The 18,757-nt window shown below is 50.4% G+C and overlaps 1 protein-coding gene across 1 annotated transcript in view; it reads left to right on the forward strand.

Annotated features, from left to right (window-relative positions):
- The window catches only part of CNGB1 (cyclic nucleotide gated channel subunit beta 1), a gene marked incomplete at its 3' end in the record, with an annotated part of 80,250 nt that extends 63,129 nt beyond the window's left edge, over positions 1-17,121 (forward strand). The window contains exons 22-31 of the mRNA XM_082861985.1: positions 108-316; positions 1,349-1,399; positions 1,657-1,743; positions 3,881-3,945; positions 4,829-4,951; positions 10,685-10,826; positions 11,621-11,780; positions 13,601-13,698; positions 13,795-13,878; positions 16,831-17,121. Of these exons, the coding sequence (XP_082718111.1) occupies positions 108-316; positions 1,349-1,399; positions 1,657-1,743; positions 3,881-3,945; positions 4,829-4,951; positions 10,685-10,826; positions 11,621-11,780; positions 13,601-13,698; positions 13,795-13,878; positions 16,831-17,121 (1,310 nt within the window). The remainder of the gene's footprint in view (positions 1-107; positions 317-1,348; positions 1,400-1,656; positions 1,744-3,880; positions 3,946-4,828; positions 4,952-10,684; positions 10,827-11,620; positions 11,781-13,600; positions 13,699-13,794; positions 13,879-16,830) is intronic.
- Between the last annotated feature and the right edge of the window lie 1,636 nt (positions 17,122-18,757).

An 18,757-nucleotide genomic window follows, 5' to 3' on the forward strand; every position in this document is an offset into this window, starting at 1 on the left:
GTGCAGACAGACAAGTGGGAAGCAGAAAGTCCCACCCGCATCCCGTGGCGAGGAGCCCTTCTCTGGCTGACGTTCTAGCATTTTCCTGGCCCCTCCCACCCCTGCAGACCTGATGTACATCGTGTGGCTGTTCTTCGTGGTGCTGGCCTGGAACTGGAACTGTTGGCTGATTCCCGTGCGCTGGGCCTTCCCCTACCAGATGCCGGACAACATCCACCTCTGGCTGCTGGTGGATTACCTGTGTGACCTCATCTACCTCCTGGACATCACCGTGTTCCAGCTGCGTCTGCAGTTTGTCAAAGGCGGGGACATCATTGTGAGTCACAGACAGGTGTCGGGGGGTGGCTGGGAGCAGACCCTGCAGCCAGAGCATTCGTGGGGCTGACCCCTGACGCTGGGAGGGACCAGAAGCTAATAAACAAGGAAATCTCAGGACGTCCACCCATGCTTATTCAACAGCATCATTGCTTGTTTCACACATCTTTGATACGTTCAAATTACACACATCAAGTCTTGCTCATGGGTGAAATGGTTCCTGGACCACCTGATGCAATGAGAGATGAAGAAGTGGCCTAGAGAATGACCTTTAGAACAGGCAGACCTGGTTCAAATCTCGGCTCAACCAGGACAACTGTATCACCTCTTGGAGCCTCAGTTTCCTCATCTGTAAAATGGGGATAGTAATCGCTCCCACCTCGTACCATTGCTGTGAGGATCTATGGAGGTGATGTATGCAGAATGCTTAGCACAGGTATCTGCTGACAATCAACATTTCCTGCAGCACTACCCAGACCAGTTTGGGAGCCTGTGTTCTGGTGCACTTATTAGGGAGAACACCTAAGTCCTGATTGTGACTTGCAGAGTTCCCATCTCCCTGTGCATGTCACTTTTCAAAATCCCATGCTGGCAGAGCCTGCTCCACTGTGTGCAGACACGTTGAGTTTGACCCTCTAAAATAATTTAGAGGAAAGAGAACTCCCTGAGCAACCTCTTTCCTGATCTGATCAGAGCAGTGGCCAGCTCCTCAGTGAATATGGTTACAAATGGTCCAGGTAAGAGAGAATAAGCTCAATGTCCCTGCTTTCCATCCAAGAAGTTGGAATTGAGCTGAGTGCCCTTGGACAACCTCCCCCCTCACCCACCATGCCACCACCAGGAGCTCGACCCTCCCTATCTGTAGACTGTGAGGCTTTCATCGAAGCTCTGCTGGTCCATTCTGCTACACATCCATGGGGCTGTTACTTCAATAGGGAGGTGGAGGTTGTGCGGGGATGTCCATCGCTGCTCCCATGGGGTCAGGGATTAAGCTCTCAGGCCATTTCACAGTCAGTATTCCATTTTATTCCAGACAGACAAAAAGGAGATGCGCAACAATTATCTGAAATCTCAGCGCTTTAAGGTGTGTGCCAGGGATCTTGGGAGGTGGTGTCTCTGGGGTCCCTGGGTGCTTTGGGGCCAATGTGACGTGGTTCCTGCCAGGACCAGCACTGGCTGGAGCTCGTTGGTAGGATGCCTCCTGCCCTAATTTTAGCCCCTCCAGGGGCATTCTGACCTCACCTTTCCATTGAAGGTGGAGACCCCTGCCACTCACCCCAGCCCACAACCCTGGGAGTTATATACTATTTTATGCACTGTGGTGTCCTGCTGGAATTTCAGATGGATATGCTCTGCCTCTTGCCCTTGGACTTTCTCTACTTGAAATTTGGTGTGAATCCCCTCCTGCGCTTGCCCCGCTGTTTGAAGGTAAGACCATCCAAGGCCTTCAGCTCCTCCGTGCTCTGCACCTGCAGTGGCAGCTTAATGTCTGGCCTGAGCAGCACTGGGGAGCAGGAGGCATCTGGGAAGGGTGGCCCCGAGGGGAGATGGGAAATTCCTTACAATTGTTAGCGCTTCTTAGTTGTGCTGTGTGTTACATATTGTTCTGGAGGCTTTACAAGTGCCTACTTCTCAACAGCATGAGATGAGTGTTGTTAGTACCAGAATTTCACAAATGAGATGCCTGAGGCACAGAGAGGTTAAGTAACTTGCCCAAGGTCACACAGGTAGGAAGGAGTAGAGTCTGGATTTGAACCCAGGCAGCCTGTTTCCACTGTCTATGCTTTCAGTTACTATAGAGATTCAACAGAGAGACTTCTGCCTTATGATGGTCTTCATCTAAAAGATGGAGAAGCAGAGGCTTGGAAAGCTTGGGTGACTTGCCCAAGGTCACAGGAGCCAGGAAGTGCCCAGGATGGATTTGAACATGCAGCCCGACACCTGTTTCATCATTAGTTGTTGTCATTGCAGTGTCACTACAACCATTCCTCTTGTCACCGGGGCAGAGCCAATGTCTCAGAGAGGGTGACACAGTGTAGAGTAGAGACCTGGCAACATCCTTTAATGTGACCAGAGTGGACAGCTAGTCAGAGCACTCAGGATCCCCCAAATGGATTTTTCTGGCAGACCAAGTAAATTCATCTTTCTCCTTACATAATACCTGATGCTTCTTCCCCAAAATGGTAATGAGGGAATTTACAAAAGAGGCAAACGCAATAACCTTAATAACTTGGAGAAATAGGGCAGAGAAAAGCTGGAAGAATGCAAGTACCTCGATGAAAAGAAAGCATATCTGGAATGGAGCATGAAAGCTGCTTCTGAGCTTCCTGGCTGCCCAGAGGAAGAGGGAAACTGGAAGTGGCACCAGTGTTATTTGACACATGCCAGCCTTCCAGGGGCGGCAGAGGTTGCTTTAGAGCCATACATCAGAGTGAGGAGGGTTAGATCCACAGCCCAAGTTTTACCCCAAATACAGGGGCTGGATCCATATCTTGGTCCACGTGGTAGTAGTGAACGTAACTCAAGCACCTAACATCTAGCAGGACTCAGAGGATGCAACTCTTTGGGTCCAAGGTGAGGATCCAAGTCCGTGGTCCTTCTTCATCCAATGCAAACTCCAGGTGGAAATTAGAATGAACACCTGGATGATAGCTAGCGTGGCCCACAGGGAATCTTCATCAATGTTATTTTCAAAGGTCAAACAACATGTGTGCAGAGATCTAGAGGCAAGTGTAACATTGTGGAAAAAGCTTGCAGGGGTTTTTTTTTGTTTTTTTTGCGGTACGCGGGCCTCTCACCGCTGTGGCCTCTCCAGCTGCGGAGCACAGGCTCCTGACGCACAGGCCCAGCGGCCATGGCCCACGGGCCCAGCCGCTCCGCGGCATGTGGGATCCTCCCGGACCGGGGCACGAACCCGTGTCCCCTGCATCGGCAGGCGGACTCTCAACCACTGCGCCACCAGGGAAGCCCCGAGCTTGCAGTTTTGAGTGTGATCTGGCTTCGAACCCTGGCTCTGTCACTTACCAGCTGTGTGTTTTGGACAAGTTCCTGAACTCCCCTGAGTGCCGGTTTCCTCTCTGTAAAAGGAGAAGGATAATACATGTAAATAAGTGCTAAGGTAAAGTGCATAAAGTGCAGTCGTACAAGGGCTCAGTAATGGGCAGTTATCTTACACTTTTATTATTATAAATAAGCCTTTTGAGGAGATCAGAGAGCGGCTGTTTCTTTATATAATTGTTGTCTTTATAAGTAAACCTTGAAAACAGGGTCCTTAACCTGGGATGCATGTACCTTAAAAGTTTCATGATAGGATTTGGAAGGTCTAGGAGTCCCCTGAAGTTATACACAAACTGTGACAACATGATTATATGTAATTTCTAAGGAAGAGGGTCCAGGGTTTCCATCAGATTCAGAAATGGAGTTTCTGGCCCCCCATTCCTCAAAGGGCTAAGGACCTCTGATTTTGAATGTTCACTCTCCAACCCGCTCCCACCGGGGGTCTGTGGGGAATGGTCTGGGAGGTGAGGGCAGCGGGCCGCCCCTGATGCCTTGCTGTTTCTCCCAGTACATGGCCTTCTTCGAGTTTAACAACCGCCTGGAATCCATCCTCAGCAAAGCCTACATTTACAGGTGAGACCCCTACACACACACACACACACACACACACACAGAAGTGCACACGTGCACACACATGCACATACACACATGCCCCAGGACATTTGCAGCAAGAACGGAGCAAGGCATTCTCTACCCCCATCACTTCCCCTTTCGGCTCCCCTGGCCCCCAGGCCCCCTCGCCACTGCCACTCACCGGAAGCTGGGCCTCTTCCTGGCCCTTCTGCGAAGGGATGTTTGTTTTTTAGAGAACCAGGAATGTCCCGTTTCCCCCAATTGTGAGGAGGTCTCACGTAGGTTGACATGCACGGCTCCCCTGCATTTCCAGGGAACTGGGTCTCAATTTAGTCTCAGCTCAGGAAACTGACCCCCCCTAACCACTCAAACACGGGGGTAGTGGCTGTATGGACACAGTGGGCCATCTTGCAGATGTCCAAGCTTGGGACCCAGGACCAGCCAGGCCACACTCGGGGACAGGGCTCCTCTCCCCATCTCTCATGGAGCAGCGCTCCTCTGTATGTATCTGTCCCTTCTCTGCCCCCCCCGCCCCGCTGCATCCCCCACTCAGCTCTTCCACTTCCCTGGAATGGTCTGCACAGTAGCTCTGTGCCTATTCCAGCCCCCAGTCTTGACAACTTTCTGTTCAAGTATCACCAGTCCTAACCAGCACAGTCTCAACAGAGCAGCCAGTTGGCCCAGTCCAGCCACTGGTTCCCATCGGTCAAGTGTCTGTCGCACCAGACAGCTGGGCAGGGCTGTGCAGCTCCGACAGGGAGGGCTCTGAGGTGGGCTTTGGGAAGGGTGAAGTCTAGCTTGTTCCCTGCAGTTCTGACCCCTGGGGTGATATGTCATTGCCACCCTTTCTGCTACTGTGTTCGTGCCTTTCCTTCTTTTGCAGGGTTATCAGGACCACAGCCTACCTGCTCTACAGTCTACATGTGAACTCATGTCTGTATTACTGGGCTTCAGCCTATGAGGGCCTTGGCTCCACTCACTGGGTTTACGATGGCGTGGGAAACAGGTGAGCCGCAGTCTTCCTCCTGTGTCTTAATAATTCACGGTACCGAGACTCCCAGAAAGGAGTCCCACTGCCGCCATTTTGCCGAGGTCACCTCACTCCCAAAGAATCATTGTCATGATAAGGTTCAAGGGCCAAGTCTCCACATCCTCACTAATCAAACATTTTCTGAGCACCTGCCACGTGCCAGGCAAAAGGGGGCAGACATGAACAAGACCTGCTAGAAAGATCCTTTCGCATCCCAAAGTCTACTGAGTTGGCCAGTTCACAGCACGTGCGTGTCCACTCCTCCACCCTGTGGGCACGGCTGTGTGGGAACAAGGCCAGGGAATACTGCTCGACATGCTTCCTGGGCATTGCTAGCCGTGGAGGAGCTAGCAAACAAGGAGAAATCTACTTGCCAGTCCAGAGAGCTGCCACACATAGAGGTCCATGCTCAAATGTTAATGATGGTGACAATGATAGTAATACTAATAATAGCAAGCATTGGAGAAGGCTTATACAGACCAGCCCTGTTCTAAGCACTTCACGTAGTATCTCACTTAATCCTCCCAACAATCACACAAGACAGGAACCATCAGCATCCCCATTTTACAGATGAGGTAACAGACGTGAAGTGACTTCCCCAGATCACACAGAGAGCTGGGATTTGAATCCAGACAGCACGGCTACAGAATCTTACATGTGGTACCATCTGCCCAGTGCCCTGGGTGGGGGGAGGGAGGCGTGGGATGGTCAATTCTGAAAAGTTAAGTTTGAGCTTGGCCTGGGTAGGTGGAGGAAAGGGGCAGAGAATCCCGGGGGGAGGGAACAGCAGGAAGAAAGGCGTGGAGTAGCGAAATAGTGGAGTCAGGGAGTCAGGGGTCCTCTGTCGCTGGAGGGGGCAGGGTGTGTGGAAGGATCCAGAGAGGGAGGCGGGGCCGGGTTGCCAAACAGCCTCCTACCTGAGCCATACTGAAGCCACTGGCTGCCCCGGGCTGCCCCGGGCTGCCGGGTACAGTACTTGAAGTGCAAGGGCCACTGAGATAGGCTGCAGCTGTAGAGAACACACAGGTTTTGGATTAGTGTCTTATTACTAATTTTTAAAATATTGGTTACATGTGGATATGATATTAATTTTGATATTTTGGGTTAACTGAAATACATTATTGAAATTAATTTCACCTCTTTTTACTTTTCAAAGATGTGGTTGCTCAAAATTTTAAATTACATATGTGGATCACATCATATTTTTATTGGATAGAGCTGCCCTAGGCAAAACCAGCAGAAGTCTCTTTTTTACTGTTCATATACATATATATATATTCTGATTATAAAAGAAAGAGCGGGAACATACTCTCTTTCTTTGAGTCTAAGATGCAGTTAATTATGATACATTATTGAGTCAATATAGCTTTTTGGGAAAAAAGGAAATATTACATTAAACGTATACATGGATTATAAGATAATCCTTATTTTAGAAATGTGAAAGTGTGAAAAGAATTTTCACCAACAAGGAAATAGAATAACATAATATTGTGCATATTTTCCCATCAGTAAATTTTTAAAAACCATGGTACCAATGCCCCGCCACACAGAGATACCACCATTTATTTAGCCATTTCCTTGTCATTGGCTACTTAAGTTGTCTCCAGTTTTTTCATGATGACACGTGGTGATGCTGCAGGGAGTGTCTGTGTTTAGGAATCTTTGTCTTCTGGTCTGACAGTTTCCTCATAATAAATTCCTACAGAGGGATGGCAGGGCCAAGGGTATGAACATTTTATGACGTGTTTAAAAAAATTATTATTATTTTTTATTAAGAGACTATTTTTTTAGAGCAGTTTTAGGTTTACAGAAAAGTGGATTGGAAAGTACAGAGAGTTCCCGTACCCCACCTCATTTCTGAGGCTTGGTTGGTTATTGAAAGCTGCCCATTTACACTCTCAACACTTGCCTTTCAAAGCCTTTTAAGCAGGAGAATGACAGGACCCAGGGGAATCCCAGAAAGATGGTTTTCCCAATGATGGCTGATGGGAGGATGGATGGGGAGGACAGGCAGGAAGCAGACAGATGAACTGGTTAGGGGTTAGGGCCCTGTCCGTGAGAGCAAAAAAAAAAAAAAAAGAAAAGGTCAAGAGAGGGTTTGTGTGATAATGAGGTTGGAGGGCAGTGTGGGAAGGAGACAGAAGCACTTAGGGTCCAGGTCAGGGATGGGCCTGGAGATTCAGAGCACAGGCTTTAGAAACAGGAATCCGGAGCTCACTGCTGGTGCTGCCACCTGCTAGCAGTGGGCAGCTCACTTCGTTTCTCTGAGCCTCAGTTTCCTGATCTGCCCAATGGGTCTGATAATAGGAGCCGCACACTTTGAAGAGGTAACTGTGAGGACTGGGTGCATCTGAGTCACCGATCCCATGCCAGGCCACAGCCGGCACTCGGTCAGCTGTGGTGACAAAGAGGCGGAGGAAGAGTTCAGGCCCAGGGGGTCAGTGAGTCCCCTCAGGCAGGCCCTGCCTCACCCTGGGCTGTGCCCACTAGTGACACAAAACGCTCTCAGTCCGGCTGTCAACACTTTCACCTCCTCCACGTGCTTGTTTCCAGTTGGCACTAGAACAGGCCACTTGTGTCCAAGGTGGCTTCTCTCTAGAGTGATTGTTGGTCCAGAAAGTCCCTTCTCAGTACAGATGCCCCAACCTTGGCCCCAATGGCCACAGCTGTCACCCTCTGCGACGGGCCTGTGGCCTGAGGGGAGCTCACCTAGAGAGTCACGGAGTCCAGGGCAACCAGGCAGGTGGGGGGAATCCTGCCATCTGCTGTGGGGTGGAGTGTGTCGGGGATGGGGTCAGGGCCCAGCACGCCTACATCACCACTGGCCCCGCTCCCTCTTCCCCGCGGCTGAACCCACCCACAGCCCTGCTCCTGAGCCCATGACTAGACCATTCATTCACTCATTTATTCATTCATTCATCCCCTCACAAGGGGGCAGAGGGAGGACTCGAAGACATTCTATGCAAAGGGAAGAACAGAAGCTATTCATTAAATCTTGCTCTGTGGCCTTGGGTAAGGCCCTTACCCTTTCTGAGACTCAATTTTCTCATCTATAAAATGGGGGTAGGATTACACTCAGATTTCTCGTGAAGAATAAATAAAGTATGTAACATGTCCAGCCTGTGCCTGGACAGGAGTCAGTGACCTCACTTCCTAGCTATGGCCATTCTTATGGGGAAGGCGGCACACCAGGAAAGGGTTCCTAACCAGGGGTCCAGAGATTTAAGGGGGTCACAACCACCCCTTGAAATTGGAACTAAATTTTGGGAACATGCTGGCTTTTCTAAGGAGAAGCTTCCTAATAACTTTTGTTAGCTTTGCAAAGGGGTTTGTGCCCCAACAGGCTAAAAACCCACGTCCTGGAGCTGGGCCTGGCCCCCATCACGGGTAGGCCTGGGAGGAATGGCAGGCAGGGCAGGGGAGGACAGGGCCAACCATCCGGGACGTCCCTCTGCATGGCCCTGGGGAGTTCTCACTGCTCCGTAGTGGAGGGGCACACTTTTCTGGCAGCGTTACCCTTTTCGAAATGGAGTCCTGTAGGGAACCCCAGGATATGCAAAAGCACAAGTAGTGAAGGAGAATCCCTGTAGAAATCCAACATCATCCGTAATAATAACTTTCAAAATAGTGACCATTCCTTGAGTACCTGCTATAGGCCAGGGAGCGTAAGGACCTAAGTTCCTATATATTAATATTTGGGTTCTTCATCCTGCTCCGCTTTGGCCTGGTCTGGGGCAGCATGCAGGGGTCCCCACAGACCCAGTGGTGTGGAAGACTTGGGAGGCCCCTAAGATGTGCCATCCGTGCCAGTGGCTGACTTCTGCAGGGCAAAGCAGGAGCTGCGTGGATATCACTCATCTTCTATTGGTGGTCCAGTGGCACCCAGAGTCCAGGCAGTACCCAGGCGGCGCCCAGCTCAGTCCCCCTAAAGGCTGCTCAGCACGCCCTCTGGTGGCCAGGACTGGTATGATGGGGATTGACAGGGCAGGCCTGTCTCATGATTCTGAGATTTTTCTTGCACTAGGTGGTAATGAGGGGTCGGGAGGCTCAGAGCCCTGCCCCAGGCCTCGCAGCTATTCAGAGGTAGAGCCCCCACACACACACTGCCCCAACTCCCAGCAACCTCTGCTTCCCCACCCACCAGTGCTCATTGCACGTTGACTTGCCTGTCCCCACTAGACAGTGAACTTCTTGAGGACATAGGTGAGTCTATTGTTCCCCACTGCTGGCACCAGTGACAGGGAAGGCTCTGATAGCTGACATTTACTGAGAGCCCACCGTGTGCCAGGCGCTCTTTTGCACCTCATGTCACCCTCATGATCGCCCCGTGAAGGATGCTCTATTGCTATGTCCCTTTCAGGGGAAGGACGCTGAGGCTTGGCTAGATGAGTAACTTGTCCAGGTTATGCAGCTAGAAAGTGGCAGAGCTGGGTTTGAGCCCAGGCGGTCCAGCTCCAGAGCCCATGCTCTAAGCATGGTGCTGCATAAACAGGTGGTGAGCAGAGCCCAGGGGAGGACAAATGTGGGGTCATTCTTGGACCAGATGATTGGCCAGCTGGTTGATGTTCTCCATTTCCCAGTAGAGCAGGGACCCTGGAAACATGGGTGTATCAGGACACTGGAGCCAGGGCAGGCTCTGGGCAATTCCTGTGCCCTGGTGGGAGGACAGGAAGCACAGGAAAGCCTGCTGAGACTGCCCTGGCTTTAGGCCCTGCTGACCTCAACCTTGCTGACGGGAGGGCACGGTCTGAAGGTATGAACATAAGCACCTTGGTAACTAAATCCCTTTAAGTAGCTATAAAGATTTTAGTTCTGTATTGTTTAAGATATTGTAAAAGCTTAGGTTTATTTTTGTAGGACTTAGTGGCTAAAAATTAGAACATAACAATGGGGCTGCTCTGTTGGAGTAGTGTACACTTGTAATTATAAATAAACATGCAAAACTTTAAAAAAAAAAAAAGGAAGGGACTCTCACTGCTTTGTGATAATTAGACAAGCACAGGCATTTCCTATGCCTTTTACCACACAGTAGGGCCCCATCACCCATACCTCCCTTTCCGATGATTCATGAGCTGTGTCAAAGGCTTACTGATGGTGGGTGCTAGCTCAGAGAAGCAGATGACATCTGGTTTCCAGTCTGAGCTCTGGAACTTGCCAGCTGGTGACCATGGGTGTTCCCTTTCCCTCTGCGGCCCTCAATTTCACTATCTGGTTAGTGGACAGGCAAGGGGGAGGGTCAGAAAAGGTGATCCTCCAGATATCTTCCACTTTTGAGCTTGTTCCTAAACCTCATGATGGGATAGCAAAGGAAAGACTGCGGACATTGAAAACATATTGAGGGATCCCAGGCATCAGGAGCCGGAAAACCCTGGTTTATCCTCCTGCCAAGTCTTCTAAGTAATCTCCGGAAGCCTCAGTTTCCACATCTGTAAATGGGGATGGCAACATGTCTCTGCAGGGTCGGGGCAGAGCCACAACAAAACCACACAGTGCCTGTGAGCGTGCTCTACAAGCGGCAGAGGGCTCTGAAGTTGGGACAGGGTTTGCGCTTGTTCCTTTTTTTTTGTTTTGTTTTGTTTGTTTGTTTGCACTTATGAGCCGTAAAGCTTTTTCTCTTTTGTACAGTGTACACGTATCCACGCCAGGCTGCCCAGGATCCACAGGGCAGGGCCTGTGATGACTGAGGACTCCTTCCTCTTCTCTCCCTAGTTACATTCGCTGTTACTACTGGGCTGTGAAGACCCTCATCACCATCGGCGGCCTGCCCGACCCCAGGACACTCTTTGAAATCGTCTTCCAGGGTCTGAACTATTTCACAGGTGTCTTCGCTTTCTCCGTGATGATCGGACAGGTAGCTGGGTCACTAGTCTGTTCCAAACCACCTGCCTGCAGGGCCCTTTGCCCTCTTGCTGCTGCCAGAAGCATCACCATCTGTGCCCGTTCCTTTCAGACTAGGCCCAGGAACAGCCCTGGGCCGAGAGTTAGGAGCCTGGAGCTCTGGGACCCGCTGAGTGAAGGGGTGGTGATGGAGGTGTAGGTCCCATTTCCTCTCTGAGGTTGCTTCCCATGTGAAATGTCAGTCCTTTGGGACAGCGGGAGAGTTGGGCTGAATGGCTTTCTGCAGGGGCTGAGGATTTGGGCTGTTCCCTTGGAGAGAAGCCCCCGGTGGATTCTAATGTACTGGGGGTGCGGCTCATACTGTAGTCAGTGCCTGAGGCAACCACCAGGGGTCCTCAGAGTTACCTTTGAGGGGCTCTGCTCCAAGGAGCAGCACTCCTGGTTCATATTTCCTCGGGGCGGGGAGGGGCGGGGCGGGGCGGGAGGGTGGCGAGTGGTGTCAAAGTGACTTCTGGCACCAAGGGGCCACGTTGTACCAGAATCAGGCCAGCCCAGGGAGGGCTCCCCTCCTTGTGTGGCCCCAGAGACCTGAGGCCACGGGAGGGGGCCAGCAGCCTCGCTCCTCCACGTGCAGCATCGTCGGAAAACCTGTGTGTGGACATGGGATTCCCTTTCTCCTGATCTCCCCCCAGCCCCGCAGGCACGTACCCCTGGGCTGTGTTAAGTAAAGGTGCCCACAACACACGTCCCCAGAGCCCGGCCCCGCTCTGACCCAGCGGCTCCCCTGACCACCCTCCTTACCCCCAGATGAGAGACGTGGTGGGGGCCGCTACTGCGGGAGAGACCTACTACCGCAGCTGTATGGACAGCACAGTGAAGTACATGAACTTCTACAAGATCCCCAGGTCCGTGCAGAACCGGGTCAAGACCTGGTATGAGTACACCTGGCACTCCCAAGGCATGCTGGGTAAGACCACGCCCCCTCCCCACTCCCCTCCCCGCCCCAACCCAGCTGTCACCAGCTCCCCCAGCCCGACCAGGTGCCCTGCCCTGCCTTCCTGGGCCCTGGCCTCATCCCGTGTCCCTGAGGCCCCGAGCATGGGGGCCTCTCTTGGCCCCAACATTTAAGTGAGAGCGGCCTGGGGAGGCCTTGGGCGGTGCCCAAGTTAAGCCATCAGGAGACCCCTGAAGACATGAAGGGCTTGTCTTCCGAATGCCGCCCCCCACCTTGAAATTCATCTCCATTCGAAGATGGAAGTACAGTTGGAACCAGGAGGGAAGACTCTGTCTCTGTTTCTCTCTCCTCTCTTCCTCTTCATATATATCCATACATATAATACATATTTTGTAAATTTTAAAAAATTCTTTTTCAGATTATTTTCCATTAGAGTTTATTACAATATATTTTTAAAATTTTTTTGATGTTATACTTTGCTTCTGAAATTGGCTAAAACAATGCATTTTCATTCACTGCTGTTTCTGCTTTCTTGTCAATGATGAGGTGTGCTCCGTTATTCTTGCAAAGTGGGAGAATCTTACCTGTAAACTTTCCAAATATAGTGAAGTTTTCACAGATTCTAAATGGAATCCTTAGTGAAATTTGAATAGGTTAATTACATGTTAATTGACTTTATTTTTTTCCTGTTTCCTTTTTATTTTGGGGAGCTAGTAATTTTGTTTTCAGAGCCTAGACATCGTTTTGGAGGGCTCTGAAAAGCTTATGGACCACTGGCACTGTGCCTAGAGTCTCTCAAGGCCCTCAGAAAAATGAAAGGGCCCCCCACTGCTTCTGTGGGGTTCACTCTGGTCTCAAAGAAGCCACACTCGAGGCCCACGGTCTCCTGAGTTGGGGGTGTTGGCAAGTCTGTGGACAAAGCACATGACTACAGTTTCCAAGCCATGTTCATTTCCACTGCCTCATTCTGTTCTAGTGACAGCCTTGTGACTTTTCACGGGGGGCACATGTTGAGGACCAGAGAGGGCTCTGACCTTCCCAGGGTTGCACAGACCCAGCACTTGAGCCCTAAGCTAATTGTGGTGCAGTGGACAGAGCACGGGGCTGGGGCCCCGTGGTACATTTCTGTCTCCAGTTACTGACCTTCACTCTGTGCCAGGCTCTCAGCTGCGCACCATAGACCCTATGGTGGGCAGACATACTGCTCTCCCAGCATAGGTTCTGAAGTCACAGGGCCTGGGTGGGGTCCTGATTCCATTCCCCTGGGCTGCATGGACATGGGCAAATCACTGCCCTCTGGAGTCTCCCTGTCCTTGTCTGTAAAGTGGGTTATAGTGGGCACCTCTTGAGCTGCTGGGAGGATTTAGTGAAATCATCTTGGTAAAGCACTCTGTAAAACTGCCTGGCACATAGTAAGTGCTCCAAATACTTCATTTCTTGCTAATGTTGTTCTTATAACGTGAGTGGAGAAGACAGATCATTGGCAAACAATTGCAGTAAAGGGTGTGATATGTGCTATGGCACAGGGACTGATAACGTAATAGCTAGGTGGGAGGATGTCAAGGGAAGGCTTTCTGGAGGAGGTGACATGAGTGCTGGGTTCTGCAGAATGAGTAGGGTTAGCCAGGAAGGTGAATGGGGTTGTTCCCAGCAGAGGGAACGGCATTGGCAAAGGCCTGGAGGCAGAGAGGATACCCTCCCAATCTAGAGTGGTTCCAGGTGGTAGAGGAATGGTGTGCCTGTGGTCCCCACCAGTGTGGTGTGGACGGGCCCTGTGTGTGTGAAGGAGGGACCCGGCTGTGCCTCTGAACCTTGCAGGGTCTCATTTGCAGACGAGTCAGAGCTGATGGTGCAGCTTCCAGATAAGATGCGGCTGGACCTCGCCATCGATGTGAACTATAACATCGTCAGCAAAGTGGCACTCTTCCAGGTATGGCCTACACAGTGTCCCCACCCTCAAGACTCTGGAAGGTCCAGAGCCCACACCTTCCTCTAAACGGCTCCTTTCCCGTCCTCTCGGGGCCAGGGCTGTGACCGGCAGATGATCTTCGACATGCTGAAGAGACTTCGTTCTGTTGTCTACCTGCCCAACGACTACGTGTGCAAGAAGGTGAGTGGCCCAGGGCAGCCTCAAGGCGGTCTGGGAGTCACAGCCACTGCCTGTCGCAGCTGGGCTGGAGTGGGGGCCTATGAAGGCACAGCGGGGCGAGCGGAATTGCCAGGAGGGGAGGAGGGTGGTGAGCTGACCCCAGGGCTCCTGGCTTGTTTGGCACGAGGAGGCTCTGTCCAGCTCTAGGCACTGAACTCAGATGTGCCTCAGGCCTTGCTCCCTCTTCCTGGGGCCATGGGGGCCAGGACGAGGAGCCCCACTTTATAGAAGAGGAAAGTGAGGAGCATAGAGAGGGGCAGGGTCTTGACTGTGTGGATGGACCTGCTTCCAGGGTCTTGGTCTTCCTGTCAGGAAAATGGGGCTGGAGGAGGGGTAGGATATGTCAGAGGTTGCAAACTAATGGTTCTTGCATAGGAGCCAGCCCACAGATGTTTCATGGGGGTTTTTTTCCTTCTTTTTTTCTGGACTAATCTAAAAATAAAAATTTGAATTAGTCTCCAGCCTTTAAAAGTTGGAAGGTTTCGGGAATTCCCTGGAGGTCCAGTGGTTAGGACTTGGTGCTTTCACTGCCGTGACCTGGGTTCAGTCCTCGGTTAGGGAACTAGGATCCTGCAAAGTGCGCAGCATTGCCAGAAAAAACTGGAAGGTTTCACATAAAAATCCAGATTTCCGGCTGAAAACAGAAAATCGGCTAGCATTGAGCCCCACTTTCCCAAACAGCCAGAATCATGTGGAGTGGAGAAGGGGCTGGCCCCGAAGGGGATGTCGTCCTCTCCTGACGCCACAGGTCCCACCACTCTCCACTGCCCCACAGGCTCCCTCCTCTCCTTGACATCCTCCACCTGATCCTGGGACTCATTTGGGTTTGAATGCCGGGGCTAGACAGTGTCTAAGGCCCCTTCTGCTCCCATTTTTTGGGATTCGAGGTGAGACTGAGCTCACTTGGTGAGTGAGTGATCAGGGTGGAGGAGCTTAGTGTGTATACAGGGGTGAAAATATTGCCCAAGAACCCCCTGTGAAACTCAGGAACGCCCAGCCCCAGAAGGGCCCCATCTCCAAGCTGTATGCTGCATAACAGTGAAGTTTCTGGAAGCAAAGAGCTGGGGGAATGGGGACAAGGGTATGGCTGAGAATTTAAAGCTGCAGCCTCAGCGGCCAAGAGAAGTTTGGGAACAATAGAAGGATTTGTCTGACGTTGGAGCCAATTCCTAGCTGTGCAGCCTTGGGGAAGTGGCTTGCCCTCTCTGAGCCTGACTCTTTTCATGGGTAAGTAGGGATATTGATAGTATCTCCCTCATGGGGTGATTGTGAGAACTGAAGAAGATATGCATAGGGAGTTTGGCACCATGGCTGGCACAGAGTCGGTGCCATTGCTGTTGCTAATATCCTTGTGGGTGAGGTAGACTTTACCTCTGATGAGGAAAAATGAATCAGATTGTTGGGAAGTTTGCTGTGGAAGCTGAAGTGAACACTTGGTGAACGTGTGTAAATGGCGCCCTCTGCTGACAGGTTTCGCGCTGTGACAATCTCGCTGAGACAACCCGAGGCCACCCCAGGACCACCCCTGGGCGAGTCAGTGAGATGAGGGTGAGCTCTGCAGCCCCTCACACTTCAGCCCCATGTCAAATTGGACACTGAAACAGGGGAACGAGACTTTCTTCCTTTTTGTTAAGAAGGCCATGCATGTGTGAGATGCCCAGGGAATATTTGTCAAATGAATCAAAAGCATAAGCCACTTACCAGTCTTTGGTCACTCTCCCTTTACACACACCATGTGTGGCCAATAGGTATCAGGCCAGGGCACCGGTCTATGAAGGCATGAGGATTGGAAGGTGCTGGCAGACTGGGTATTTCTGATTCTAGTTCGAAGCAAAGCTATTCATTCATTCGTTCATTTGGTTTCATTTGTGATTAAGACCATTGTATCAGTCTGCTAGGGCTGCCACAACAAAGTACCACAAATGGAATGGCTTAAATGACGGAACTGTATTGTCTCACAATTCTGGAGGCTAGAAGTCCGAGATCCAAGTGTCGGTGGGGTAGGTTCCTTCTGAGGACGGTGAGCAAAAGATCTGCTCCGGGCTCCTCTCCTGGCTTGTAGATGACTGCCTTCTCCCTGTGCCTCTTCACACTGTCTTCCCTCTACGCCTGTCTCTGTGCCCAAAGGTCCTTTATAAGGACACCAATCCTATTGGATTAGGGGCTCACCCAACTGCGGTATGATCTCATCTTCTTTTAACTAATTACATCTGTAATGACCCTATTTCCAAATAAGGTTACATTCTGAGGAGCCGGGGGGGGGGGGGGGGGTTAGGATTTCAACATATGAATGGGGGTTCATAACAACCATGAACTCTGGGTTCATGGAACCAGACTGCCTGTTTTCAAATCCCGGCTCGGCTTTGCTTAACTTTGTGACCTTGGGCAGAGTTCCTACCGCAGAGGGCTGTTGAGGACTAAGCGGGCTCAGTCACATAAAGCACTTAGAGCAGCGCCTGGCACAGAGAGGCGTTAGGTAATGGTGGACATTCCTATTAAAGCCGTTATCGTTCCTATTTCAGTAAGCAAATGCCGCCCGAGCTCCTGATAGGACAGGGGGGAGGCGCAGGTATCAGCTGATTGTATGAACCGCTGTGAGCTTTTCCATGCCTCTGGGCCCTCCATGGGTGCGTATAACTGGAAATTTACCGAATACCACTACACCTGGGCCTCGTTATCTAGCATTTTCCATCACACCACTAACTCCCCACCGTAATCCTGCAATCTACAGGTGGGGAGACTGAGATCCTGGAGGGGAAGTGACTATCTCTACACCACATACCAAGTCGGTAGGAGGGCTTGATCCCAGCCCAGGTTCCGCTGCACTGTGCCACCAGTGCCTGGGCCCAGCCCTGCTGCTTCTGTGGTTGCTTTTGGTGATGACAGAGGGACTCGCCCTCTTCTCTGTTTCAGGGGGAGATAGGCCGGGAGATGTACATCATCCAGGCGGGGCAGGTGCAGGTCTTGGGTGGCCCGGATGGGAAGTCCGTGCTGGTGACGCTGAAAGCTGGATCTGTGTTTGGAGAAATAAGGTCAGAACAGGGTGAAACAGGGGGACCCCGGCAAAGGCTGGGGAAGGGAGGGATGGCCAGTGGGTGGGACCACGTCCTCAAGGGCCCTTCGCTGGGTCTGAGGAAACCGCTATGCATACAGCACTGGCACCTGCTGACATATGCAAGGTGGGCCCAGCTGTCACCCGTGTGAGGCCATCGTGATGCTCTAGGCAGGGGTGAAAGTGAAGATGCTAAGTGTGATCAGAACTGCAGCCTCCTGAGGGTCTCACCTCCCTCCCTTCTCTGCCCCAGCTTGCTGGCTGTTGGGGGCGGGAACCGGCGCACGGCTAACGTGATCGCCCACGGGTTTACCAACCTCTTCATTCTGGATAAGAAGGACCTGAACGACATTTTGGTACATTATCCTGAGTCTCAGAAGTTGCTCCGGAAGAAGGCCAGGTACATTTTTTTTTTAGTAAAAGAAATCCATATATACTTTAGTGTGCATTTCTTAAGGACTCAGACTTTCTTTTACATAACTGTAGTACCTTTCTGAAAATCACGAAATTCAGTATTGAAGCAATACTTATCCCTAATTCATAGTCAAGTTTTGTTAATCGTCCCAATAGTGTCTTTTACAGCTTTGCTTTTCTTCTTTTCCATTCCTGGATCCCCCACTGCATGATGTTGCCATTTGAGTCTCCTTTGATCTGGGATCAAAGTTCCTCACCTTTTCCTATCTTCAGGGATTTTGACTTCTCTGAAGAGGACAGGCCAGTTATTCTGTAGAATGTCCCTCCATTTAAGTTTCTATGTTTTCTCATCATTACCTTCAGGTTCTGCATTGGGGGCAGGAATTACTCAGAGGTGATGTTGTGTCCTTCTCGGTACAGTGTATTGAGAGGATGCTTTCTCCCTATTCTGATGATTTTTTTACTCTGATCACTTGGTTAAAGTTTCCACAGTCTCAAGTTACTATTTTTCCCTTTGCAATTAATAAGTAATGAGTGGCGAGTCATCTTGAGATGATGTAGATGTCCTGTTCCTTATCTCACTTTACCGCACTACTTTCAGCCGCCACTGAAGGTTCCTTGCAATGATCGCCATGGTGGTTGCAAAATGGTGATTTTCTAACTCTGTCATGCTTTCTACATTTATTAGCTAGCAATGTAGTGTAAGGAAGAACTTTCTTTTCTTTCCCATTTATTTGATTTTTCATTTATCTGTTTATAATGGTATGGATTTGCTGTATTCCATGAATATCCTGTTACAATCATTTTCACGCTCAAATTGTTCCACATTGGCCACTGGACACCTCTTTAGGCTGAATATAGTGAACTTTTGTTACATCCCTGTTATATTTTAGCACTTTTTTGCTTATAGGCACACTAAGATGCCATCGATTCATCTTATACTTTCCCTGCTGCATCCCTGGAAATGGCCATTTCTCCAAGGAGGCTTGATTCCTTTTAGAGGGGAATGGTTTTTAGAAACCAAGATATGAGTACTAAGTGCTCTCATTGCTACTGGGGTGTTACTAGGCCTCCACAGTGGACAGAACTGGGAAATACATCTACATATACACGTGTATGTATAAATGCAATATATATATATATATATATATATATATACACACACATACATATATGTATATGCACAGACATATATATCAACATCTATTTTTTTGTCTGTGTCTATCTATATCTCTGTATATCTCTGTCTCTACTTCTACCTATCTAACAATTTCGATCCAACATCACAGAGTTCATTCTAATCTCCTTTTCCATATTTGTAAATTCCTTCTCCAACACTGAGAGATTTGACTCCCTTTATCCTCATTACATTGA

The sequence above is a fragment of the Leucopleurus acutus genome (genome assembly GCF_964270905.1).
Source record: "Leucopleurus acutus genome assembly, chromosome: 20".
NCBI lineage: Eukaryota > Metazoa > Chordata > Mammalia > Artiodactyla > Delphinidae > Leucopleurus > Leucopleurus acutus.